The 27407-nt window shown below is 45.3% G+C and overlaps 2 protein-coding genes across 5 annotated transcripts in view; one reads left to right on the top strand and one right to left on the bottom strand.

The window, feature by feature from the left end:
* ITPK1 (inositol-tetrakisphosphate 1-kinase) overlaps nucleotides 1-11093 on the top strand; it is a 137759-nt gene extending 126666 nt beyond the window's left edge. For all 4 annotated transcript variants that reach the window (XM_058842138.1, XM_058842132.1, XM_058842145.1 and 1 more), the window contains exons 10-11: nucleotides 872-1034; nucleotides 4586-11093. In XM_058842138.1, the coding sequence (XP_058698121.1) occupies nucleotides 872-1034; nucleotides 4586-4908 (486 nt within the window). In that variant the 3' untranslated portion in view covers nucleotides 4909-11093. The remainder of the gene's footprint in view (nucleotides 1-871; nucleotides 1035-4585) is intronic.
* A 1966-nt stretch (nucleotides 11094-13059) lies between these two features.
* CHGA (chromogranin A) lies at nucleotides 13060-25668 on the bottom strand. Its single transcript, XM_058853768.1, has 8 exons — nucleotides 25487-25668; nucleotides 24864-24910; nucleotides 21062-21155; nucleotides 20571-20639; nucleotides 18350-18448; nucleotides 16255-16758; nucleotides 15328-15800; nucleotides 13060-13575 (listed from the first exon to the last, which is right to left on the bottom strand). Exons 1-8 carry the CDS (start codon nucleotides 25530-25532, stop codon nucleotides 13492-13494), a joined length of 1416 nt encoding a protein of 471 aa, XP_058709751.1. The 5' UTR covers nucleotides 25533-25668; the 3' UTR covers nucleotides 13060-13491.
* Between the last annotated feature and the right edge of the window lie 1739 nt (nucleotides 25669-27407).

Raw genomic sequence — 27407 nt, 5'->3', positions numbered from 1 at the left:
TGGGATTCTTTTCTGTTTCACAAGCTCTGCTGGGTACTAGTTTCATATTTGATTTTTAATTTTGTGTGCAACACTGTGTGCATGCTAAATATTAAAATTGTAATTGTGCTAGTCATAAGTCCTTTTGTGGTCATAGTCCTTTGTGGTTTGAGGGAGAAGCCATTACTGAAAATTTACTTTCAGACTCAGAGAGTGTGTTCCTGTGGTTTACCTGCTATCTCACTCATATAAATACTTGTTCCAGTCATGCTTCTGTGGGCATAACAGCATACTTCCACTGTGTAACATGTTGTTTAAAAAGCAAAGAAGAGTGCATCCTCCAGTCATAACTAACTTGAGTCACTTACTTTCATAAATACTTAATAAAATAATTTGTGCATGAAAACCCACATAAAAGGTATGCTCTGCCCTTAAGATATCAGATTAGTTATATTACATAACTCAGATTAAACTAACAGTAAGAATCTGTCCTGTCAGCCCTATAGCATAGACCTTGATCTACACTGAAATAATGATAGCCAGAACTTTTGCAGGACAGGGTTAAATATGCCACCTGTATATGTTTTTAAGGTGTAGATCTAGTACTTAAAATAATGAGTCTGATTCTCCATTCATTCCTACACTGCTTTGCTTCTATAGCTGCACCAGTATGAAGAGGAAGAGCTAGATGCTTTCAAGCAGATGAATTTCCAATTTAGGAAGGTTTTTGAATTATGAAAGCAGTTTCTCTTTGGTGTCTTTCTCGGTTTCATGCCACTGGTTCTTTGCAATTAGATTTGGTGGATATGCACCTGGAAACTTATGAAAATCAGTCTTTCCACTGAAAAGGCTGTTCCAGAGTCCCTTAGTAATGTGTCTTTTTCCATTATAGCTGGATAAAATTGAAGGAGTATTTGAGCGGCCAAATGACGACGTCATCCGGGAAATCTCTAAAGCGCTGCGGCAAGCTCTGGGAGTTTCCCTCTTCGGAATTGATATCATCATTAACAATCAGACTGGGCAGCATGCAGTAATTGATATAAATGCATTCCCAGGTAAGAAAGGCCTTTCCACTCCTGCTTTGTGGAGAAAGTTTTACTGCTGTTGTCTCATATCATTGCTTCCCAGGCTAGGGGTGGGACAGCAGCAACCAGATGGTTCTGAGATCAAATACAGCTCAGTCTGGGAAGGGAAGAACTTCAATCTAGATATGGAATTTGCAACTGAAGTATCAGCTCGTAGGAGATACGGTCAGATTTTAGTGGCCAGTTGTAACATAGCTGTTGTGCCCTTCTGTGCAAAGGGAAACAAGAACTGCAGTGTGGGACTCTGTGCTGGGACTTAGCCTTTCTGAGCCTAGCCCTCATTCTGAAATAAAAAGAATACTATTTTAGGAGAGCCTTTAAAGATTACTCTTTTTTTTTTTTTTTTTTTTTTTTTGAGACTCTGGGCCATTATAAAAAATTGAGGAGGTGGAAGCAACAAACCGTTCCCTTGAAAATTTCTTCCTGTGCAAATTGATTCCCCACAAAAAGACATTTGTGCACAAAAGCAATACCAGGAATCTGAAGATGATAAAATTGTAATTGCACTGAAGTTGCTGTAGAGAGGTAGTGTCCTTGCAGATTCTTGTAAGTGTGTCTGTAGGCACAGTCACATAGCATGCAGGAGTTTTGTCTGACCTCAGATAAGTGAGAGGAAAGGTTCCACATAGCCTGCAGTCCTGTGGTTGTGGCTGAGCTCACCCAGCCCTAGCAGCTGCAGGCTATCACTGTGCAGGTGAACTGCTGGCTCTGGTGAATCTGTATGGTAGCTGGGAGCATCAAATCTGAACGTGCATTTTGTGTGTGTAAAAGCATCACTGTAAATGCAGGATATGGGCTGTCCATTTCTCTCTGACCAGAGGAAGATGCAGAAAAGCCGAGTGTGCCAGATCAGGGAGAGTCTCTGAAAAATTAGGCAGGTAGCATCTGTAATGCTAGCTTAAAAATGCTTATAGCCATTTCTTGTCTCCACCAAAGCTCACGGAGGTGGGCACTTGTTTTCAGATGCATTTCTGGGTGGACATCATCCACGCTCAGCCAGAGGACTCTGGAGACTGTTCTCAGTATAGCAAAATTCAGGCATCTTGTAGACAGGCATTTCTAAAATTGTTTCAAGTGGGCAGTGCTAGGATAGCACCTGCTGCAGCACGATTCATGTAAGTTATGTTTTAAGCATGCAAAATTTATATCCTCCCACTGATTCCCTGTGTGACATGAATCCCAAATTCACTGCCAGTAGTTTCTGAAGGTGTCATTTAATCTGCACTTCCTGATCATTGCAGCACAGTGTCCCACAACTGACTAGTTTGAGAAGCCTACAGGATCCCTAGGTGAATCAAGTGAGGCAATACCCACAGTTGGCAGCCTTCCCAGGTGTCCTGTGAACCACGGGTTGAGACAGCTAATTCTCTTCCTCCCTTCCTTGTATTTCCTTTTTACAAGTTTGTGAAGTCTCCCTTCCTTGTATTTCCTTTTTACAAGTTTGTGAAGTTTCTTCTAAGTGACTGGGCAAAATTACCTGGGCATTTCACCCAGTGTGCAGAGTGCTTGCACAAACAGAGCCTGCCTATTACATACAGCTTCCTTTCACTAACATCTGCTGATTTCAGGACAGAGTAACTGGCCATCTTATTCCTATTAAATATTTAAAGCAACTTCATTGTGAGTTTGCGAGGTGCCCTCCTACAAGGCTAGTTTGTTTTCAGTGAGCAGACACAGAACACTCTGGGGTACTATGGATCTCCTCACTGAATATTAAAGCTGTTACTATGGAGATGGCTTATTCCTGGGGTGTTTGAAGCACTCTGAGTAGATTTGAAGGCTAATCCCATGGCTTTTACATAAGCAAGAAAGCGTAACAAGCACTTCTGTCCAAGGGGTGGAGATCCTGTTCTGACTTCCATGGCCAGCCCTAGGAGTCCTAGTTTCCCCCTGCTGACCAGTGGATTATTGTGTGGGGCACTGGGAAACTTGGCATTTTGAAATGAGAGTTTTGTTTGGTGAATCCCTTCAAGGGCCTCTGAGAAAGGAAAACTGTGAGCTGCTGTCTCACATTGCTGATGTTTTGTGTGACCTATTAAGTATCTAGGAGAATTGGGACCAAGCGCAGTAAAGTCCAAAATAATGTAGCAGCCCAAATAAGAGTTGATTGGTTGACATATAGCTTATAAATACACCATAAAATCCCCACATTTATTATAGGTGTAATTATAGTCTTACTTCACGTTTTCCAGGAAGTTGCTTTTTTTATTGCCTAAGGAAGTTGGTCTTTACAGGAGAATGAAAATAAAAATTAAATTAATTATGGATCTGAGGAGCTTTTCTGCCCAATGATTACTCACTAAAACTGTTTTAAAGTACGCGTTTACTTTGTGGGCTCTGGTTCTGCTCATGTGCTGCTTTGTGAATGTGTGCTATTCACATGGGTCTTTTAAACTTACTTATTGCTTCAGTCTCCTGTGTTAATATCAGGTCACTTCTAGAATGCTTCTATAGACATTTTATAGCAATTAAATAACACTGAATGTCATATGTCACCTCTAATACTAAAGCAAACTGATAACAATTTTAGGTAATGCAGTAGCAGTTAAGATCTATTTCAGGACATTGTACCCATATGTCGCGTGTCTGGTTCAATTTTCAAATGAAATGCAGTGATAAAACTGTGCCTGTAGCACAGTGTTTAAAATAAACCCAGAAGCTCTGTACACCTGTCACTCTTTGTGTCACCAAAAATGTCATGTCTACTGATATTTGAGCAACTGTTTTAACCAGGAAAGTTGTTACTAAACTGCATTGTAAATTGTCTGGAATCACTTACATGCAGAAAGGTGGTTTCAGTACCAAAATAAATGATTGATGTTTCTATCAAATACTATATCATTGATATACATTTCCTGTCCCTCGGGTGTTTTTTCAGACATAGCAGCAAACACATTTTAAGTGTCAAGTTAGCTTAGGTTAGACAAGCATCGCATTGCTTTTTGCTCAGTGGGAAGCTGCCTTTTTTGAAGGGTATAAAGCCAGCCCTGCTGTCCTCTGAAGTTTCCCTAACTGAGGGTATTGCTGGGCAAATTCTGGAGAGGGTCCAGACCCTCAAGGAAGCTCTGCATTAGACCTACTTGTCATAGTAAACCTGGAAATGGTATGGAAAAGATCAACATTACACCAGAGAGTTTGTAATTTAGGGAAAAGCCTGGGCTTGGCAACAAATGATAGAATATATCTAAAACTACATATACTATATGTAATTATATATATTATACATATATACACTTGGGAGGAAAAAGAAGCAGCAAATCTGAAAGGCAATTGTTTTTCTCATTGGAAAAATACTTTATTCTTTATTGCAAGAGTCTGTTCCTCTTTATGCTAATCTGCTTCTGCTGTCACTTAAAATGATGTCATGGAGAAAACCTTTTTTTTATCCATTTTATATCAGCTTTTTTATGATCAGTGGAGGGCAAGGACACTCCAAGAAACAAACTGTGAAAAGAAGCCTTTCAAAGAACCTAAGGAAATTACTTAATTGCCTTTTTCTCCTTCATTTTTTCTCTTTTCAGGTTACGAGGGTGTTTCTGAATTTTTCACAGATCTGCTGAACCACATAGCTGCTGTCCTGCAGGGTCAGGTACCTGAGGTGACCCAGCTAAACTGCAGCAAGCTCCTGGCAGAGCAGAGCGGTGGGATCATGGACGAGCGGATATGCTGTGCTAGCACAGGCTGTCTCAGCGTCATGGGAAAAGACTCCTCCTGGATTGTGGAGAACGAGACCAACAGCTCAGTAAAACTGCAACACCAGAGACTAGGCTGCAACTCAGCAGTGTCCCCCAGCTTCCAGCAGCACTGCGTCGCTACATTGGCAACAAAAGCTTCTTCTCAATAACTTCCAATGCTATGGACTGAGAAAAAGCCCCAGGGATACAAATTGTGGTCCCAGAACCAGATCAGGCTTTAACAATACAATTGACAAAAACATAGAAAAAAAACCCAACATAAAACACAACGCAAAAAAATCAAAGTAAAAAAAACTTTCCATTTGATTTAACCTAATTTGCTGATGAAACGGACTGAAAGGGGAAGAGCGAGAAAGTGATCCAAATCCATTTCATCGGATTCCAGTTGCAAATCTGTAGTGAGTTTACACACACATGTGTTTTAACACTAGTCCTTTCATTGTGGGAGGGTTGCTCTTTCATTTCTATTGTTCTTTGTAATCACTGGTGACCAGCATTTTAAAATCGGACCTCGTGGTATTAAGAAGATAATAATGTTGAAATGCAGTGTCTGAATGTAACAGTGCTAGAGGTTTTTGCCTAAAAAACTCCCCGTTCCTCTTTTTTCCAGGTAGGCCATTGCATAAGAAAGCTAAGACAACTTCAGTATCACTAAACCAAATCTCTTGAAACGTTGACCAGTCATGATCAGTTGGCGGGTAGCTCGCTGTGAAGCCGCTGCACTTTGAGTAGGACAGAGCAGCCTGCTTACTCAGGGCACAGAACCGAGGTGACCACCCCTGTTCCAGCTTTGCAGTTCTCCCCCCAGGCCTCATTGCTTCGCTCTAATCAGCTTCTAACCATACTTGCCAACAGCAACACATTTCTCCCAGAGGGGGTGCCAGTATTTGAGTAATTTAGTAAATTAAATAACATGCTTTTAATTGTCTGCTAGTGCTGAAATCCTAGAAAAGTTAGTAGAAACAGCTCTTCTCAGTAGGGAGTTTAATTCTCCCTCCATCGCACTTGTGAGGACCCTGGGACAGCTCTGGGAAAAGGCTGGCAGAGCTCTGCATTTTCCCTGGAGCAGCACAGCTGATCTGCGTATCCTGAGGGTAACACAGTTGCTGCCTTCCACAGATCCATGTTGTTGTGCATTTTTTTCTGTAAAATATAAACAAAATTGTGTGTCTTCATATAAGGTAGAAGTGCAGGACAGCTGTAGCTTTGAGACCCCTTTTCTTACTTTGTTGGAAGCTGTCAGGCGAGGCCATATGGTAATTTACAACAGTGCTTTATACTATTTGTAAACTATAGCACAGCCAATTTGTATCTCTTGAGATATATTCTGGTATGGCAGCATCTTCTGCTGTTGAGAATTCCTGCAACTTTTGCCAGTTCTGAACACTATATTGGAATTATCCAAGTGCTAAGAACAGAAACACTATTTTGGTAGAAGTGGCCTTTTCTTTCCCTTATTAGCCCTAAAATACATTTAAGAAGGGTGGTGATAAAATTTCCTTAGTTAAGCTCCTAGCTTGCAAATTCAGGAATTTCTGTCTCTTCTATAGCACATGTTCATAAAGCATCTATCACTGCAGCATTTAATACCAGTTTGGTTAGTATCATGTGTTAGATGGCTACTCAGAAGGAAAGGGTCTAGAACTTAAAGCCCGGGTTGATGGTGGAGAGAGGATTAAACTGTGTCAGAGATGTCACTGCCCTACCTGATGGTACCAGTCCTAGAGGGGAAGAAGTTTTGAAGAGTGTTATGTAGCAGTTCTTTTACATAAACAACGCTTTTTCTGTAGGAGAGATTGGTCTTCTTCCAAAACACCATTCTTGGGAATTTCCTGTAGCCAGGATTGAATTTTTCAGGATGATTTACACGATGGGAGATGATTCCACCTCTAGAGGGATTACTAACTTCAAAATATTTCCATAGGGACTGGAAGAACCTTATGAGTATGGTATCAGTCAGATTCCAGAGTGTACATAAAGCACAGCCAACTTCCTCAAGTGTTGCAGATCAGTTCTGAGCTGGGCACACTTCACAACCCGTGTGTGCTTTGGGGCTGCTGGATCCTGTGTTGTCTGCAGCTCACAGGTTGGATGGTTGTGGTGTGAGTGAGTCAGATGTACATAGGTAAGGGTTTATAAAAGTATTCCTGATAGACCAAACCTTTCATAAAGCCATGACTAAAATAAAATTGACATCTATAGCTTGGGGTTTGTTTTTGTTTGTTTAAAATAAAAAGTGTTTTCATGTTACATGTGTAACAAAAGATACCCTCAGGAAGGAACTTGCCAGTGCATATTTTTGTATGGTACTGTCTTGTAACCAGCTGGTGGAGTGTTCGTAGGCTTGCCTTTTGCTCCCTTTATTACAATGGCTCGGGCTTTTTTTGGTTTTTTGGGTTTTGTTTCTTTACTGGGTGGTGGGTATGAAGCAATGATGTTAGAACTGGGTTACTAACTCAAGACCTTTCAAACTAAGTATGTTTACATGAATCTGAGTGTTGGATCCAATGGAAATGTCTGTATGCTGTTTCCTAGTTAGAACATCAAATAAGAATTTTATTTTCCTGGCTGCCTTCTGAATTTTGGTTGGCCTATTTTGCACTGCTTTTTTCTCCAAAATAAACTACTGAAATATAATTGTGCATTTTAAACTTGTTTACAAATGATTGTTAGAAGTTTATTTTGTAATTCTCTAAATGCTTGCAGAAATACTATATTTAAATATTACTCCAGACCTTGGCAGTAACTAGAAAACAAGTTTAGGTCATTGGTGTGATCAGTGACATTTTTCCCATAGTCTGTAATTTATTTTTTATTTATCGAATGTATTGGTATCACTTTAATTTACCAGGTGCAGTTATGCAGGTACCTGTTGTGATGTGGCATTACAATAGAGTTTTGACATAAATTACCATGCATTTGCTGTACTACTATATTTCCTTGCAGAAATTAAGGTAATGGCTTGTGTACTAGAATGTTGCTGAATCACAGGGCAAATTGGGAGACCAATTTGTAACCGAGTATCCAGACATACAATTACATTCTTGCAAAACATTTGAGCATGAGTATGTTACTAAGCTTGTGCTAAAGTGCTTTTCTGAAGTGCTGCCTCATTTGGTAAGTTCAGGATAGTTTTGATATAAGATAGCTTCACAGTAAGTTAGTTAATATTCTGTATTCTTTCTTTGTAAAAGTAGAGGAGTATAGTAACATTAGACCATACCAGAATGCCCTTGCTCTTAAAATTGCAGACAATCTGAGGAGATTTTTCCAAAATGTCTGAATTCTTTTTATTGTGGGTTAGAAAAAGGTTCTTCTGTGTTTTCAGAGGCATAGCTGTTACTATGCTGATGGGAGCAATTGTATTAAAATTACATGGTCACCAGTTAGCTTTTTAGGGATTTATTGAGGTTCTGCTTCACTGTTTGAAATCCACAAGAATAACATTAGCTTGACCGGAATTTCTCCAGGTTTTGTGTCAGCATGGTGGAGATGAGACTCTGGTTTCCACTGTAATTACATACTTAGCTTCAACAGGTGAAGATCTTTCCCTGTTGAAGAGAACTTGAGTGGTATTACCGCTGCCTGTGATGTAAAGTCACCCTCTTCCCCCTCTAGCTGACTTGGCCACATTGTGCCTGACTTCATAGCCTGTGCCAGAACATCCTGATGATTATGTGAAAGCCAACTGCAGAAATGCAACCAAACCATCAGCATCAGTGCTAGCACCTGTGGTTTGTGTAATGCAGAACCACTGGGCCATTGATGCTTTGCCTTTGAAGCGTCTGGCTGTGCAACCTTTGTGCTGAGGAGCTGATCAATGGGCTGGTTGGTAGGTAGGATAGTTTCATTATTGCTATTCAGACTATTGTATGTTAAAGCTGTTAAAAGATCTCCATTGACAATGTGACGATGTTTCTGCAGAGGAGGTCTGCAGCAGGTTACACAGACAGAAATCTACCAGTTTAATTTGTTCTCACTGTGGATGATTACAAGCCAAGAACCCAACCCAGAGGCATCAGGAGGTAATGAGGATTGCTCAAGGTAAAGCCTCAAGTTTCCTAGATTAACTGTGGGCACTGTCCAGGCCAGGGAACAACCAGGTGGAGTAGTGGTTAGATAATAGAGGCAGAACACAGTCCAAAGGCAATAGAATAAATAGGGCTAGAGGTGTTTGAGTTGCCTGGCAAAAAAGAGCAAAACAGGAAAAATGCTCCTATTATTTTCATTCAATTAAAAAAATCCAGACTTCTCAAGGCTTTGCATGGCAGCAGTGACGAGTGAGTCAGGCTTTCCCACACTAGCTTGTAGCCTTGCCTTCCACAGCTGTGCAGAAAATTCTGGATTTTGTTTTTTCAGTGAACAGAGTCTGAGTTTGTAGCAGTCTCCCTGTGCACACACTTGCAAGAGTTCACTTGCATTACCCTGCTAATTTTTTCCCCTCTCTCCTTTTTAGTAAGAGATGTATTGATTTCTGTATTCTGTATACAATTACTTTATGGAGTGTGTTTTCTAATTAGGAATATGTGAAAATGCTTTGTGTAGATTAAAGTATTTCCTTTAATATAATCTCCTCTCGCTTTCATAGAAAAATGGACATACCATTGCAGAACACATTGTTGATTTTATTTGTAATATTGCTTTAATATCTATTTCAGAGGAATGTAACTTTCAGAAAAGTATTTTCCACATCTTTACTACCTTCCCTTTCACTGTTCACCCTATGTGGATCCAGGTCATCAGCACTTGAGCTTTTGAGTGGATGGGTTTCATATCCTCCATGGATTCTGTCACACTTACATGGCCACAAAAGTTACTTGAGATGGTTGAAGTTTGGGCGGATCCAGGATTAAGAGATGTTGGAGTGATTCCTCAGCAACACAAGCACAGAAGCATTTGTAGCAAGCAAAGGGAATTGTTTTTGCTCTGTGTGTGCAGGTGGCTCTTGGGGTCTGGTCCACTCTGCTCTTGAGGCAGCATACCTGTGGAAATAAAAAATCTACTGAGAGAAGAACATCCTTTATCTGTGATGCAGAAGGAGGGCAAGCAGTGTAGGGCTTGGGAATAAAATCCTGGCCAGTGGACATCATGATACCAGTTTTTCACTCTGTCCAGAATTTCACTATGTGGCTTTTAATAGCTATCTGGGGGGATCGTTTCTTCCTCTCCATCATTCTCACCCTGAATCCACTGGGGCTGATGATAGCAGATACCTGTGGCCCATACTAACTCATTAGCAGGGGACCTTACCCAGCATGTGATGAATTTGCAGAGGGTTCCCGATGTGTTGGGAAGTTTTTTGTTGATGGCCAAGAAATCTCTTGAAACTCCAGAATAGCTAAAACAGCAAATGGAGTTCATGAAAATCAGGTCTTCCTCTTCCAGCATTTTAAAAGAAACACACATTTTATTTCCTCTTTCATTCTTTACACAGTAGTTTTAGATGTAAATTATTTTAACTTCTTTTTTTTGTGTGTGAAAAGTCATATATACATATATAAAGTTATTAAAAGGTTGAGAATATGTTGAGTATAAAATAGTGACTTCTCTGTTTAAGATGTTAGCAGCCCCTAAAAATGAGTTGTTTATCCTCTTGTAAAGTCAATGCTGTAAAAAGATATTAAAAAATAAAAGATGTGTTAGATGTATCTTTTATTATTTATTTCTGATTCAATATTTGATACAGCTTGTGTATACCCTTGTGACAACCACATACTAAAAACACTGTTGTTCTTAAAATGGAGTAACAACAATTCCTTGGGATCCCAACAATTGTGAGAGAATTGGCCTTCTGGGTGTGAATAGTGCTGGATATTGTCCTTCAGTCTCCAGCACTCCTTCCCACCCCAGCATGGCTGAATCTCAGGGACCATTGTGTGCGTGTGCTCGGTTTCGCAAGTTCATTGGTATCTGTGTTCAAATCCAGCTGTACAGTGTTAACAAGTGTGTCTTGTGATTCGCTTCAGCCTGGTTCACTATGATTTCTGAAACATAATTCCCATTTTGTACTTAAATTTCTATAGAATTACATGAACCCTTAAAAGATCATGGCTTACTGTAAAACCCAAAATACTTGCTATTTGGCGTCTTCAATTGCATGACTGATCAGATCAGACAATGGAGATGGTGCTTTCATCTAACAGCATTCATTTCAATGGTAATATATTAATTCTCATTTTGTTTGCCAAGCACCTGTTTTGGACAATGTTTTGGTTTCAACAGTAAAGCAATATGCAGTAAGTATTGTGGCATTATCTCTGTAATTGTTTTGAAGAGAGGATTGTCCCTTTCCAACACATAATGAAAATAAATAACCTTATAAGCCTTATAACAAGTTTTAGTTTGCTTCCTCTTTCTGAGTGGGTAGGGCAGCAAGGTGAGCAGGGGGAGGCCTGTTTTCATGGGAATTCAATGTTCACATCCTTTCCAAGTGCAGTTGTTTGCAGCCCCATGCTCAGGCCTTGAACACCATCTTTCCATCTGAAGAAGGTCTCAAATATTTGTGATTACTTGAATATTAAAGACAGTATTTATAGTTGCTCCATCAAGTAACATTATTTTTCCTCTTGTTGATTTTGCATCAGGTATGGACTATTTCTGTCTGTTGCTGCCATCCTTTGTGAAAAAACTTGTTTGACTCTGGACATGGTTGCGTTTCTGTGGGGGTTGTTTGGTTTCTTGGGTTTGGGGTCGGTTTTTTTGTTTAGTGGGGATTTTTTGTTTGTTTTGGTAGAGGCGTGGTGGGGGTCTGAGGGTTTCTGTGAATTTATTGTGACAAACAGGCCTGACTTTGCAAGGAGTTGTATGGGTGCTGCTACTGGCAGAGACTATCACAAAAAAAAGGGAGAAACTAAATCATGGAACATGTCGAGTTGAGTCCAACGCCTGGTCCTGCAGAGGACACCCCAAGAATCACACCATGTTCCTGAGAGCATTGTCCAAATGCTTCTTGAACTCTGTCAGGCTTGGTGCTGACCACTTCCCTAGGGAAGCTGTTCCAGCTCTAAATACAATATATTTACAATATACAATATTCAGATTGAAAATACAGTATTCAAATTAAAATTTAAGTGAAAATCAATATGTAAAATGTGGTTCCTCCAGGTGGAGTAACTTCTTAATTGACCTTTTAGTACTATTTCTATACAACACCTTTGGTTTCACTATGGTTCCTCCACGTTTTCCTGAGTGTGATCTCCTCAGGGTAGAGTTGAAAGACTCTCAGCTTGCTCCAGTGCACTTTCCCCAGCCAGGCTCTTGCCCAGTGCCTTGTCCTGGATTGTGTCCTGTGCCAGGGCAGCTTTTGGGCTGTGCCTTGGCCTCAACACCTCTTGCCATTGAGTGGCTGCCCAGGGCTGGGGGTGAGGGCAGTGCCCGCTCAGCAGCTCCTGGCCCTCCCTGGGGAAGCTCATCCCATGGGTAAGGTACAGCTCTGGGCACCGCACCCACCCCCCGTGTAATGCACTCCAGCAGCACTGAGGTTTTTTGCAGAATAAAGAAATAAGTTGAGTTCAAAGCCTGGCAGCCATTCTCTGAGCATCTCCACTGTTCTGTGGGCTACAGGTGATGGGAGACAACTGAGCTTCAGACTGGGGGGTCTTGAATACAGCCCTGGCAGTGGGTGGATCTTTCCATTTCCTGCCAATGAACATAGAATACCTAAAATATGATTAGTGCTCAGAGGTTCTGGGACCAGCTTCCCTAACCCAGGCACCCCTCAGTCCTCCAGCTGTCCTGTGGTGTGGAGCCCAAAGGATGGAAAGGTTCTGCCTGTAAACACAGTGCCAGCTGGCTCCTGTGAGCTAGTGCACAGAGGGCCATCTCCTCAGGATAGCCCTTCACCTCTGGGGAGAACAGACCAGTAGTTCTCCTCCTGACTGGACTCTTTGTTACCTCTTTCTAATCTATTCCTGCGTTGTCCACATGGCTTGACTTGGCCAAGGATTGTCCCAGTGTTTAAACTTTTAACTGTGTTCTCTGTGTTCATCGATGAGCCTCAGATGTGACCCCAGTGTCACTGAAGCACCCAGGACACCCAGTGCTGGGACTGAGCCACCCAGTGGCCCCGGGTGGGCAGGGAGAGCCCCTGAGTGCTTGGGAACACAGGGAAGTGTCCCCGATGCCAGGCCCCAGAGGGCAGCAGCGCTGGAGCTGGGTAAGGAGGGAAGCACCATCACCCTGTGGCTGGGGCGAGGGGAGCTCTCTGTTCCCCCACTCTGCAGGACAGTACAGGCCCTGCAGCGTGCTCACAATCGACACTGAAGCTGCCAAAACAAAGGAAGGAACCCACTGCGGTTTTATTTTTCCTTAGATAAATTTTTTATATAGAATATATTACAGTCAGAGTTTTCAGCTTTTAATCAAAAGGTAACAAGTTATTGCAGTTTTTTACCCAGTGAAACTACCGGTGAAAGAACTTTCTAGAAAGCTGTCCTGTCTTTTAAAAAAAAGAGGGAGAAAACCCCACCCAGACAGAAAATACACATGTAGGTTGCACTTCGCACCCACGGGCGCCCTGCCGGGCGTGTGGGCATCCATGTGGAGAGGGGAGCGTGAGGTGAGGCAGCGGCGATGGGCACAACACTATGGCGAGGGAGGCAGGCCTGGGCGCTAGCGAGGTCGGTTCCTAGGCACGGTGCTTCTGCTCGGCTTAATTGCTCTTAGGTCAGGAAATGAACGCGCGGTGGGAGGGAGGAGGGTGGCGGCGCTGCCGGCACGGGGGGCGCTGGGCCTCAGCCTCGCCTCAGCTCGTGCAGCTTGTGGGCAACGCGCTCCAGCTCGGCCTCGATGGCAGCCAGGCTCTCCAGCTCCTGGTCCTGCAACAAAAACCCAGGACGTGTCAGTGGCCACAGGTGGGCTGCCCTCACCCCCCAGAGCTCCAGAGAGCCTTGCCCAGGGCGTGAGCACAGCCTTGTCCTGCCCCATCCCCTCATTTGTCCCTCTGGACAGATGAGTGTGCACAGCACTAATTACTTTTGCCCTAATGTTTAATTACTTCTACCCTAATGTTTAATTACTGCTGCTAGTGATGGGGACAAGGCATGGCAGCTGCCATCCTTCCCCCGTGCCCTGCCAGGGCTGTGCCCCCAGAACATGGGGTTGGGGGGAGATGGCTGCTGGGGAGCCGGAGCAGGCTCTGCCAAACAGAGTCAGTGGTGTCAAACCAGGATGGGCACCACTGCCTGCCACCCTCAGGGAGTGCAGCATGTGCCCTGCCCATGCAGTGGACAGTGGTGTCCCCTCTCCCCTCCCTGGGGCAGGGACCCCTTTGCTTTCATCTCCACTAGCAGAAGATACTTTTCCTGGGAAAATAGTGACTGAGAAAGCCATCAGTTCAAAGGCTCAAGCTGCCCATGCTGGCCTCACTGGCCAAGCCACACAGCCCCATGGCCCAGAAATGAAGAGGGGACAGGACAGCAGCCAGAGCCTGTGCCTTCCCTCACTGCTGTGTGCCTGGCCTTCCTCACTGACTCCCAGAGGCCCTGATCTAGTTTAAAAAGCCAACCAAACAAAAAAGTATTGTTGCAGCTGTAAACACAGCCGTTTTGCAGCCTGAGCAACCTCTTTCCAATCCCATTTGGAGACTGAGTGCTGCCTCGCAGACAAGGTGCACCCCAGAGACAGTTGCGGGGGCAGGTGAGGAGCAGACTCCCTGGGGGAGAGATGTGGGATGTGAGCAGACAATGGTGGGAGGCAGATGGGACAGCCCACCCCACTACATCCCTACTTCAAGCTGAGACGTTTGGCTTTGCTTTGAACTGACACAACTGGAGATGCTCTCACGGGGGGGATGCTGATGGGCAATTTTTGGCCAATGGCTTGGTGTATAACTGAGGCAAGCGAGCCAACTGGCTTCACTCACCTGCTGCCCCAGCCTGTTCACATGCACCTGATCATGGCCTGTCCCAGGCCCACAAAGCCCAAGCCCAGCCCCCTGCATTACCCCAAATCAACTCTGCCTGGAGCTGGGCCTCAGCACAAAGGTAAACCCACCAGCAGTTTCTGGCTGCTGGGGATGTGCTGAGCTATTATGCAGCACCACACAAGGTATCAGGGAAGGAGATCTCTGACTGTGGAAGCCTGGCTCAGATGTATTTCTATATCTGTCAACCATTTTCACTCCAATGTCTCAGGTCTCTCACCACAGCTGCACCCCTGATTTACCTCTGTAGGAGGTCTGACATTACTCACTCCATGCCCGAGAAAAGGAAAGCATTCCTTTTGACTTGGGAGGGCTTTGGGACAGAAAGACTACCCCTAGGCTCCAGTTACAGCTCTGGTTACTAAGTCCAGCACAGGCCAGTGCTGAAGTCCCGTCACTGGAGACATGACTCTGGGGGGCAGGGAATGCTTTTGTGCTAGTCACTAAAACAAGGATAAAAACCAAAGGCATAGCCAGGTGCAAACTTCAATAATACCTGAAGCTGAATGACTAGAAGGTCACTAAGTATCCACTTAATGTCACAGAGGACCACTGCTGTCTACATTAATGCCAGTATACCATCCACATCTCCAAATGTATTTTGGATAACTGGGTGGGATTTATTATTAAGCCTAGGTACACCAACCTCTGTTCTCCTGTTAGCGCTGCCTTCCTCATCCTTCTTTTCTTCAGGCATGGGAGCAAGCGGAAAACCTCCTTCACTGCTGTCCTCCTTCGAGTGACGCTTCCATGACCTTCTCACATCTTCCTCTGGACTACTGAAGGCATACTTGCGGGACCTAAATGTCTTTTTCATGGACCTGTCTGGGTCTTCCTCACTATCATTTTCCTCCATGCGCTTCTTTGATGTCAGCTGCTTGGCCAGCTCATCCATTTTGTTCCACCTCTTGGTGTCTTCCCATTCCCTGGAGGACTCCTCCTCCGTTTCATCGCTTTTGGCATCCCTGGGCTGAAAGGTGTCCTCTTCTCCCTGCATCTCTTCATCCTCCAGGCGATGCCTTCCTCCTCTCAGTGCCCGGGGTTGCTCTTCCTCCTCCTCTTCCTCCTCCTCTTCAGAGCTCCGCACATCTTTTCCAAATCCCAGCTCATCATCATTATCTGAAAGAGCATTAAACAAAGCAGTGAACACAACTGTTAACCTGTTTAAGGTCCACCTTTGGACTGAGCCTTCAGTGGTGATGCCAGATGTATTTCTTGACTTAGGCCTGCTTTTCCAGGATTCTGGAAATACCCACTCTCACGTTGCCGTGTCAGTAATGGGGCTTGAAGGCAGCAGTCAAAACCACTGTAGGCAGCTCAGGGAAGATGAATTAGTTGTCCCCAGGAGCTATGAGAGCTGAGCAGCGAGGCAGCTGCAGGGCCCGTGCTACATGCTGTGAACAGGCCCATGTGTTAGATGTTTGTGGTGCGGTCTGGGTGGCTGCTGGCTGGTGTGTTTCTGCAAACCCAGTAAGCAACTGCCTCAACTTTTTTGACTTTGAAGTCTCTAACCCATCTGTCTTAGTGCTCTCAGCTCCCCCCAGAAAGGATCAATGCAATCTGAGATACATACTGTCACCTCTCTGCATCTCCTCAGTCTCCTCATCCTCCTCAGCCAAATCGAGTGACCTCTCTGCTTCAGTAGGGTCCTCCTCTGCAGCTTCATCTCCATCATCCTCCTGCTCCACATGCTCCCCTGCTACCTCCTTACTGTGCTCCTGGCCCTGCCTGGATGGTTCTTCTCCCTCATCCTCAAGCTCCAGGCTGTCCCTGGAGCCTCTGGGCTCCTCTTCTTCATCCCCTTGCTGGTGCTGCTCATCCTCACTGAAATTTTTGCCAATGTGGTTGTCCAGAACTTTGTTTCGATGGGTATCCTCTGTATCCCTGATGTAATTGCTCTCAGCTTCCTCCTGGTCCTCTTTCTCAACAGTGTCGATATCCCGTGGCCTGGGCTCCCTCTCCTCCAGGCTGTTTTTTCCCTCCTCTCTTGAGTCTTCATTTTGCTGGGGTTTCTGTGCTGCCAGCTCAGGCAGGGACCCTGTGGGCTGCTCCTCTTCAGGGCGCTCCCCTGCTGCATCTACAGAGGGAGAAACGAGAAGAAGCACCTCTGCTGAGAGCTCATTTCACCACCAGCCCCACTCAGCAATCTGCTTAACCAGCCCATGGATCCTTTTGCAAGTCACTTCAGCATACGTTTGCATTCAAGCAAGGCAGTGATCTCTCTGGTGCCTGTGCTCCTGGAGAGACTTGCAAGGCTGAAGTTAAACATATGCTGAAGTGTTTTGCTGCAGCACAGTCCTCATCACCATCTCTTGAGATGCCAGCCACGAATTCACCCTGCATGAAATCAGACTGCATGTAAAATGAAATTATTTAGGAGTGTAATAAGGCACTTGCACAGCTCTCCCTGCTCTGAGTGCTGCACTCACATCACATCCTTATTTCTCCCACAAGGCCAAAGAGGCAGCCAGCCCTGTTCACAGGGTGCTGGAGGGAGGAGGAGTGTCTCTGCTTCTGAAAAGGAACTACTCAGCAGGAGCTTAATGTGGGCTGAGTATTTGCTCTTGCTCAAGGGAAACTGGCTTCTTTTAATACTATTAGCCAGAGAAAACACTTTGCAAAAGAAAATATGTGAGTTTAAAAGACCGAGAGATATGGAAAGCTAAGTGCAGCCCCAAGGAGGTCTGAGCCCCAAGGAGGGCACAAGGTAAGTGCCAGGATGAGGGGATGCAGAGAGCTGGGCACACGAGCCTGGTGGCCACCAGTGACACTGTGCTGGTGTTACTAGACTGTCAGTGGTCCTGGATAGCCCATCTGCCACATTTCATCTTCATCTTCCTCCATCTCCATGCTGCCAGAGCAAGAGTTTCAGGTATATCCTGGCAGTAGGGAGATGCCACCATCCTACCTGCTGGATTTTGGCAGTGCTGGCTGCAGCAGCAGCAGCCACTGGGGCTGTCACTCATTGCTCTAAGCAGTTTTGCACTGGTGTCACAGCAGTGCTGTTCTGCTGTAGGCCAGCCATGTGCCCCAGAGCCACTTGAGACCCTCTGTGGGCACCCAGCTGCTGCTGGAAGAGGAGTCATCTCCCCACACTGGCATTGTGTCTTCCTGACAACGAAGAGGGTAGGGGCCAACCCTTCCATTCTGCTAAACTGGCTGTCTGTAGTAAGAGTAACACTGACAAGGGGAAATCCCAGCTGAAGGTGATCTTTCCAAGATACAGGTGTTTTGTGAGGGTGTGTGTGTGTGTGTTTCAATTTTCTCTTCAGAGACTCATTACTTAATATCATAGATGCCTGGAAACAAAGGTGACAGGCAAAAACCTGGATCACCCTTGCCTGTATCACTGATTCTTTCAGTGTGAGATTTCCCTGGCTGTGACTCATTTTAAGTGTTATAAGTGAGTGAAAGTGTCAGCAGCAGGGTGCAAAAGTCAGTATCACTTTGGTAACTTGACCACCACCAGTTGCCATTAACTCAGAAACTATGTGTTGTTTGAACTGGTAAATAAGAACAAAGCAAACACCAGGTTGGTTCTGCGTGTCAGCACCAGCACCAAAGAAGATGCCTAAAAGAGAAGCAGATGGAGACATCAAGGCTGTTCAAAAGAAGACTTTTGTTTACAGCCTGACCTGGATTTCCTGGGGGTGGAGGCTGACACTGACCTCTCTGCTTGTTCTTGTCGTTCTGACTTTCAAGGACTTCGGAAAGTTCATCTTCAAAGCCGCTATTTTTCTTCTGCTGCTGAGTTCTCTCATTGGCACCTGTGTCAAGTTACAAAAAGTAGGGAAAGGCAAGAGTCCTTTCTGTGTTTCAGGAAGCAGAGTTAGGAAAATAGATCTGTGCCCTTTATATTTGCTACAGTGGGAAAATCTACCTGGGAGCTGGGAGGAGTGAGACTGGAGGGTATGTGAATCAACTGCAGTAACAAAACCACAATCAAAAACATCTTCTGCAGGATAGAAAATGATCTCTAAATAGAGAAGCAGGGTTGCCAGGAAAACTAATATTGATGGAGATCTAAGGAATAAGAGGTGCTGAACTGCAGCACACTAGGGGCAACAAAAGACTTCATCACCAGAGCACTGAAGGATAAAAATTGCCTCCTGCCAGATTCTGCCTATGTACCTCTGTTGAGGTGAGCACTGAGAGCTCCTGTATCCTCCAGCCTGGTTGTGGGGCCCCCTCTCCCCTGGCTGCTGGGAGGAAAAAGAAGCATTCGTTCCCACTGCAGGGGTAGTCTGGGGCTCCAAGGCCCCGGCCCCACATGTTAGCTCTGGGATTATGGAGCCTGCTAGAAAAATACAACACCCTAGAGAGAGGTGTCTGAAGGCAGCATGAGCTGGAAGTCAGGCTGCAGCTGTCCTGGCAACCAGCAATGGGATCTGCAGGCCAAACAAGCCCTGTCTAAACCAGATCATGCCCTGCTTTTATGCCTTAATGCAAGGACAAGAGCCAGTGCTGCCAGCCCAGTCCCCTAGCCCAGAACTGAATGATGTGGGCTCTCCAGCCTGAGCAGAACCAGCTGCACCAGCACAGAGGACACCAAGATTAACACCTTTTCCCGTGGTCTACAATACTGTTCCACCCCCCGTCTCTGTGATCTGTAGATTGGATCTCATGTAACCCTGGGACTAAGTGGTGTGATGGGCTCAGGCTGAGGAAAGAGTAGGGCAAGGTGCACCTCCATGAAACAAGTCCCTTCTCATGGAATTCATGCTGAGTGGCACAGCCTGTCTGATATCTGAGTGCTCCTCCTCAAATCCCTGGTGTGCCTGGGCAGTTACATCCCAGAATACTGAAGAGACCATGTGTTCTTTCTTCTAGATCACCAGGGCATCCGTGGAGTCCATCTGAGGTCACTGAGCATCTGGCCCCTCCACCATTTGGGTAGTGACTAAAACATGGCTTTGGGAGCTGCATTAGACTCCCAACTGACATCCTGAATTTTTCCTCTCCCTTTTCCCTGTTGCCTGTGTCTTCCTTGCTCTGGAAGCATTCCGGTGGCACTGCCTTCCAGCCATCTCTGGCAGACTTACTACACAGGAGCAGGGCACAGGGATGCCCAGTCATTGTCTCTCTGGTGATGCCCAGCTGCCCCCTGGTTACCCCATGGAGAAGGAGTAGGGAAGGCCAGGAGGTGCTCTCCTTGCAACCTGGGGAGAGCCCTGTTGCAGCCTCACCCGGACAGAGGGATCTGAAGCAGCCTTGCCTGGGATCTTCATGTTAGCTCTGGGCAACTGGGCACCTGAGAATGTCCCCTTTTTCCCTCAACACCCCTTGGCACAGCTGCATGGTGCTGCTGCTGCTCCCACATTGGCCAGTGGTGAGCAGCCTGCAGCTCTCCAAACCAAAGAAACCTGCATTTGAGTTAAGGAAGCCATCAAAAAATACCCATTAGCTCAAGAATATTTTCACTGAGGTTTTTTAGGTGCAAGTCTTACTCACTGTTCAGTGGGGCTTCCCTGCTGCCACAACTGGCTTTAGTGCTAGACTCCAGCTGCACAGACAGCAGAGGTTTTCTTGCCTTTAATTCTAGTTTGGGAGCTGGTGATTATTTATTGAATTAAATTACACTGTTTCCTTTTAGAGTTCTCCCACCACAAAATGTCTAGGCTCTACATCACCACCAAGTTACATTGATAGCTATGGAAATTATCAGATACATAGTGAAGTTGTTATAAACAAAATTCCTGTCCCCACTCACACAATCTCTGCTGAAAATCTTGGAACTACATTTCCTGGGGCATATTTATGTGATCTCAATATAAGATAAAAAAGCAAACACAAAACCTAACAAGCAATAAAACTCTATAAACTTCTATACAACAGAAGAAAACATTCTTCCCTATAGTTGCATTCCCAAAAAATATACTGGCACTGTACCTTGAGCAGCAATTTCCTGAAGTTCCTTCAATAAGTTTTGGTGGCGAAGGATAGAAATAATTCGTTCATCTGCAACAGGGAAGACTTAGTACAGAAAGTAGTCAAAGCAAACCTCCCCCCAGCCCCAGGAAATGAAATAGAACCCCAAATGCAACTCCTTCTTCATTTGCTCTTTTCTTTCTCTTGGCCTGATTTGCTCTCACATCTCTTGACTGTGTGACTAGATGACAGCAAGGTCCTATGACAACCAGGTGCTTTGATGTCACCCAGCACCCCTGTGGCCACAGTACCAGCTCAAGACATGGCCTGGGACAAGCAGTGGCTCCATCCCTGTTCCTGGAGCCCAGTACAGCCCAGTGGAAGAGGAAGGTGAACATGTCAGGGACCCCTTGATAGGGGTCCAGAGACCAGGGCTCAGTTGGTCAGGGTAGGACCAGCCCCTGCTCGTCAGATTTGCTTTTGCTGATACCCAGCCAAGTCTGAGGCAGTACCTCCTCGGAGAGTTTCAAGGCATTCCTCGCTGATCGGCAGGGGGTTTGGCTTAGATAAAGTATCAGAGATGACCTCTACAATGCACTTCATCACCTAGAAAGAGACAAAAATACTAATTAAAGAACTGGGTTTTTGTCTTTTGCTCCTACTTGTTACCAAGGCTAAAGTACAGCAGATGATGGGACAGATCTTGCTTTTCTGGTCAAGCCAGAACTGAATGTTCCATTCCTGTTTTCCCTAACGCAGGAACAGAAGGTACCTCCTGTGACTGAGAAGTGAGCAAATTACACATGACAATGGAAAGAGCTTCTTCCACACGAAACACAATTCAGCTGAGGATTGCATGGCTTCAGACCATCCCAGAGTCTGAGCACATCTGGAGGGTAAAGGGTGTCTGAATATATACACAGAAAATTCAAAATCATCCTCTTTTAAGTCAATATATCTCAACCTGCATCTCATAAAAAGACTCAGTGGGAGGTTGTAGAGAGCAAAAAGTGGTCATAGCTGTTCATAGATGACCTTGAAATCTTAAAAGCTCTTCAAACCCTGGGAAAGACATCATAGTTGGATTGAAGCCAGGCATGGAAAGTGAGGTGAGGCAAACTACTTTCAAACACAGATGAGAAAAACTGCTCTCAAACCCTAGAAAGGACAAGATACTTTGGAGAAGTGTTTGATCTTGTGCTTTGAGTGTTCAAGCAATCTATCATAGACTGGAAGAGCTCTACATGATGGCAGTTCATCTGAAAGCAAAGTTCTGACACAGCTTCTCAGACAGGATGAACTCTGGGGCCACCCTTTTCAGCAGCCCTTTTTGTTGATATAAAACCAGGAGCATTATTTGTCTAATTTGCCACCTGCACTGAGATTGCAGGCATCCTTGCCATGCCAAGACTACTGCTGGGAGCCTTAGTGTGTGGTCATGTAGACCCTGATGATCACACAGGACAGAAGCATTCACTACAGTCTGGTGCTGTAGGAATCAGGCTGCTTAGTTCAAAAGAAGCATTATTTATAAAGCAATCTAGGAAGAATGCAGGGCTCAAAATTGGCTGTGGAAAAAAAAGAGAGGCTAAATTGAAAAAAATAATATAAGTTAAGCCTTGGAGGCAAAAAATTCACTACTGAGTCTCTTTCTCCTGATGATTTCAGTAGGCAGCCCTGAGAGCCTTGACCTCCCTCACAATGTACCATTCTCAGGAGAGCAGAGCGCTGTGGCTGCAGTAGAAATTAAACACAAGTCAGCAGTCCCCAGTCATCCACAATGCTGTTCATTCAAGCACTTGGATATGTTCACTGGACAGCTGGAATGGGAAAATTCTCACCCTGTGTAAGGAGAGAATACTGCTTTTGCAGATCACAGCCATAAAATGCAGAACTCTATGTCTTACACAGTTTGAGGGAATTGCCTAATGGATTAAAAATGCTACAGGAAAGATTAAAAAAAAAACAAAAACAAGAAAGCAGGGGAATTTCCCTTGTATCATTCTCCTATATCACAAGAAATCCATTAATACTGATTTTAGATGACTTTGAATCACTCTAAATAGAAAAAAAACCCCAGATTCTGCTATTTCCCTCTCATGTTTTCCAACCCCTGGACCCACTTATTATAGCAGTAGTTGATGCAGCTTCAGAAATAAAGAGTTTCTCAGCATGAGAAGTAAGACTCTGGTTCAATGAAATGTTCTATTCAATTTTTTCAAGACTTCTAAGCTTATCTGAGGTCTTTGAGCACAGAGACACATCACTCACCACAGAAGTACATTCAACTATGTGGAGGAGTTTAGTAAGGTAATGAAATGAAGAGTGCAGTCATCCCACAACACTCTCCTTGACTTTTTGTTAGAGGAGATCTTGCAAAATGAGACTTCACAAGGTCATGAAACAACAGCCTGCATCAGGAAATGGAGGAGATCCTTTCCAAATGAATGTAATTAATCCAGTGCAGAAACTCAGACTGGAATTTTGCCATAGCTATCAACTAACCATGAGCATGTAACTAGATCCTTAAGAGCAACTCACAATGTCACTACACTGAAATCTCCAAAGGGTTGTGCCCTTGCAAGGACAGACTTCTCTATATTTGAGCTCAGCTATACTTAAAATATATGGTTGTAAGTGAGAAATAGTGTTCTTCAAGCACAGGAGTGGGCAAACACCAGATACATTGTAAATGCTTTGGTCTTGTTCAGCTCCCTATGGAAAGTCTGATGAGCTGCCCAGGAAAGGCCTGCAGGTGCTGATTAGCCATTAAACAGCCCTGAGACACCCACAAATGCTGGTGGCACAGAGCATGGTGTGTAGGAAGAGCTGCGGTGCTTGTTGCTGTATTCATGTGATGACAACCTCGCCCTAATCTGTTCCATAAGACCAGGAATTCCTTCCCTGAAATGCTGTGTCTCAGAGGATGGTGAAAGCAGGAAAGCCCTAAAGGCCTCTTCCAATTGCAGTAAATTCAATCAGGCAGCTGATTTTGCTCTCAGCTAGAGCCTGTGTCAGTGTAATACCCAGGGAAGGGGGGCAGTCTTGGGAAAGTCCTTCCTTGGTGGAAGCATTTCCATAGAAATGCACCAACTGCCACCAAAAATGCCATTTTTTACACATAGAATATATTGGGGAATGGATCTCACAAGGAAAATCATGTGATTAATGGGTTGTCCCATCAGATGCCCATTCTGGAGTGGAAAGTTGAAGGGGTAAGTGCCTGTCCCGAGTCCCCTTCCTCAGCAGCACACAGCCTGAGGAAGGCACACAGTGTCTCACAGCTCATGGCTCAGTCCCAGCAAGGGCTAAGCAGGCTAAAAGTCTTAACAAAGCAACCCTTCTCCAGGCCCAGGCACGTCTCCCAGGACACAGAGAGGTGTTGCTCGTGGCATACATCCTGCAGGTAACCTGTAATGGAGCCTGTGGTGAGACTGGCAGCAGTGTGCCCTCCTCTGCTGCTGCCCAGGGAAAAACATTATGTGGCTGGAAGATTTCATAACACAAAACAAGAAGTAAAAAGGGAAAAGGCTGGAGTTTCCTTCATGGACATGAATTTTCAAAGAAATTTTAATTTGGGCAGCCAAGAGATCAGCTCACATGAAAGATGGGGAAGGGTGGGGAGGTCAGGGAGTCGTGTCTGACATAGATAAACACAGGCAAACCCCCCAGTCCAAGCATTTAGGTGCCAAAAGGCTGTTGGGAGTGCACGTTTGTAAAGTGCAGCTATAAATGTTGGAGAGTGTGACACAGATATGTGCACAGAAGCCTGTAAAGGAGGGCTGGAGAGGTCAGCCAAGTCCTGCACTGCTCATAGCCACCCAGACAGCCTGAGCAGGAGCTGAGGATGGATTAGCAAGCTGAGAGAACCAGTTGCCTATATTTCCAGAGCATGCATATTTAAGTAGCACACATACAAACTCAGATATATACACCCCCAAACACACACAGTTTCTGAATCACATCTCCCCCCACTCTCCCTTGAGTCACCTCCTGTTGGGAGCTTTGAAAAGCTGAAAATAGGAGGACTAAGGAGTGTTATACCCAGCCTCCATCTCCTCTTTAAACAAGCTTGCCTGATCCCTCTGCCACATCCTGAGGGACTTTCTTGGCTGCCCAGAAGCTGATGCACAAAGGGTAGATTCTGTTAGGAAGGGAGCAGAGATGGATCCTGCTTGAGGGATCTCATGCAAATTCCTGGCACTTTGTACAGGGTATTTCAGTGGGAGCTGCCCCAAACCAGCCACCTAGGTGGAGGTGAAACATCCCATTCTTTCTCTTCATTTGACCCTTCCACTGCAAGCTCATCCTTACCTTAGTGTCGCCTTTATTCATGTCATTTGTCACAGGAAGAGAGACAGCTATAAGGTAAGGGAGGGGGGGAAAAAAAGAGAACTTGTTATTCATCTCATCTGGAAGACAAGCAGAGAAACACTATTCTGCAAAAATGGGAATAGAGAAGAGGGGAATCTCTCTCTGATGGAAGGGGTCTGTGGGTGCAGCAGCTGGATGTGTGCACTGTGCCTCTCGGGAAGGGAAGGGAAGGGAAGGGAAGGGAAGGGAAGGGAAGGGAAGGGAAGGGAAGGGAAGGGAAGGGAAGGGAAGGGAAGGGAAGGGAAGGGAAGGGAAGGGAAGGGAAGGGAAGGGAAGGGAAGGGAAGGGAAGGGAAGGGAAGGGAAGGGAAGGGAAGGGAAGGGAAGGGAAGGGAAGGGAAGGGAAGGGAAGGGAAGGGAAGGGAAGGGAAGGGAAGGGAAGGTGCCCAGGCTGCAGGGCCCGTGTGGAGCTCGGCGGTGACCTTGCGGCGGCCGCTGTCCGCGGTGCTGAAGGGGCCGGGCCGTCCCTGTCCGCGGTGCTGGAGCCGCGGGCGGAGCGGGGCCGGCGGGCTCAGCGCTGCCGGGGGGCCCAGGAGGACGCAGACCCATCCCAGCCCCACTTACCTGGCACGGCCAGGAGGAGGACGGCGAGCAGTTCTGGTCGGCTCATGGTTCTGGTGGGATGGAGGCAGGGAGAAAGGGGCAGAGGGCGAGACTATCGTGCCGTGGGGGCTCCAGGCGAGGTGCCGGAGGTGAGACCAGCACGGAGCTTGTGTATCTACGCCAGTGCCCTGGCTGAAGATCCCAGATGGGGCACTGCAGCAACCGGCTCATTTATATATCTCAGCCCTCGGAAATGGCGTCAGGAGGAAGCCGCCTCCTCCTCTGCCCCCTCCCCTCGCACACAGGCTTCCCATCAGCCGCCATCACTCACCGGCTGTCGGAGGAGCCCCGAGCTCCCCGGCTGCCCATGCAAAGGTGCCGGGCTCTGGTTGCTCCATCTTCTCAGGCTCTGCAGGCACAGGAAGGCTGTGAGGTGTGTTTCCAGGATACTGCTCTTCCAGCACGTCAGCCGACACTGGCAATCTGCAGCAGCTCTGCACAAGTGCCCTCTCTCTATGTACCTGTAGCCAAATGTGAGGCACCTCGTGTGTCCCGGCCAGCAGTGCCATCTGTAGATGGTTTTGCCCTCTCAGGGCACCCTTGTCTTTCACTGACCATGGAAGTTTAGGACACGTGCTGCCTTTTAGATGCCTTTTAAAGGTCTCCACTCCAGGGAATTGGTCACCATGAAAAGGGCTTGCCAATGGACATGGTAAGTCACAGCAGTTCTATGAAAGGTTTGTTAGCAGGATATTATTTGCATTAAAGATCAAAGGCTGGTGCATCTGCTGTCCATCTCTGACTCTACAAACAAAATTTTATTAGGTTGCTACCCTTTGTTCAATATTTTATAACACTCTTTAGCAACCCCCTACACTCCAAAGTTGAGGTAACCAAGATTACCTGGCTGCCAGTTTGCATTTACAAGGGAGAGAGAGGAAACAATTAATTGTGTAATACTCTTAGTCACAAGTATTTCCAGGCTTTTGAAAAATGCCTCTCTGTTCTTTGGATGGAGCATCTGTCAGGTCAGCCAGCTGGATTTTTTGTTTAAAGTGACTCTAATGCTTCTTTAGGACAAGAGCTACTCTTGCTCTGCCACTCCATTCTATTCCTCAAACAATTTCAAAGGACACAAAACGCAGGCACTTAGACTAGAAAACAAAATTCAGAAAAATGTGCCATCTTTCTTCCCCACCCTGCCTCACTCTGCTCTCTTCTCTTGAGTCCTGCACTCAAGGAATTAGGGAGAAAGTAAAAGGTCATCACTTGTCATCTTGTCTAAGATGACAAGAACTTTTCTATGAGATCAGGCAGTACAGACTGCACCATCGTTTTCTCTTTCTCTTTCCAGGTGCACGTGGAAATGTGCTCCCATATGTCCTCTGATATCTATCTGATTTAAATGCATGCTTCAAAAGGCACATTTGGATTGTAAAAGGCCATTCATACAAAATCAAAGCTCCTCTTGTCTGTTGCATTTTCTAGTTAAATGCAGAGAAAAGATGGAAATAAATTGATCTTCTGAACAGTGCTTTGTGGATGGTAGTGATGGATGGTTAAATGTGTGTAAGTCTATGAAATTAACATCCATTACAGTTCTTGTTCCATGGGGAACAAGAAATAAGAATGGAATAAGAAATATCCTTTCTTTTTGGTTATTGTGTTGTTAGATTTTGGGGTTTTTTTCTTTTTCTTTTTCTTTTTTTTTTCAAGGTGTGTGTGTTGTTGAATTATTTACTGGGGAGAGGGAATGGGGGCCATATGCAATGGCCTATCCCTCATTCAGGATACCCCACAGCCTTTAAGTCTCTGAGTCTGAAAAACTGAGCATTATTGAGCTTGTAAATTCCTATATATTCCTAAGTGAGAAACAGATTGATCTGCTTGTCAGGCTATGTTTTCCTAGTCAATATTTACTTGTGCTTACATATAAATGCTG

Source organism: Poecile atricapillus, chromosome 1, assembly GCF_030490865.1.
Source record: "Poecile atricapillus isolate bPoeAtr1 chromosome 1, bPoeAtr1.hap1, whole genome shotgun sequence".
Taxonomy (NCBI): Eukaryota; Metazoa; Chordata; class Aves; order Passeriformes; family Paridae; genus Poecile; species Poecile atricapillus.
This window is presented reverse-complemented; position numbering and strand designations above follow the sequence as displayed.

Coding starts and splice junctions, on each gene's coding strand:
- CHGA (XM_058853768.1), bottom strand. CDS start 25,532: ATGAGCCGACCAGAACTGCTCGCCGTCCTCCTCCTGGCCGTGCCAG. Junction 21,156..24,863: donor TGAATAAAGGCGACACTAAG/GTAAGGATGAGC, acceptor GTCTCTTTCTAG/GTGATGAAGTGCATTGTAGA. Junction 16,759..18,349: donor CGACAAGAACAAGCAGAGAG/GTCAGTGTCAGC, acceptor CTCCCTCTGTAG/ATGCAGCAGGGGAGCGCCCT.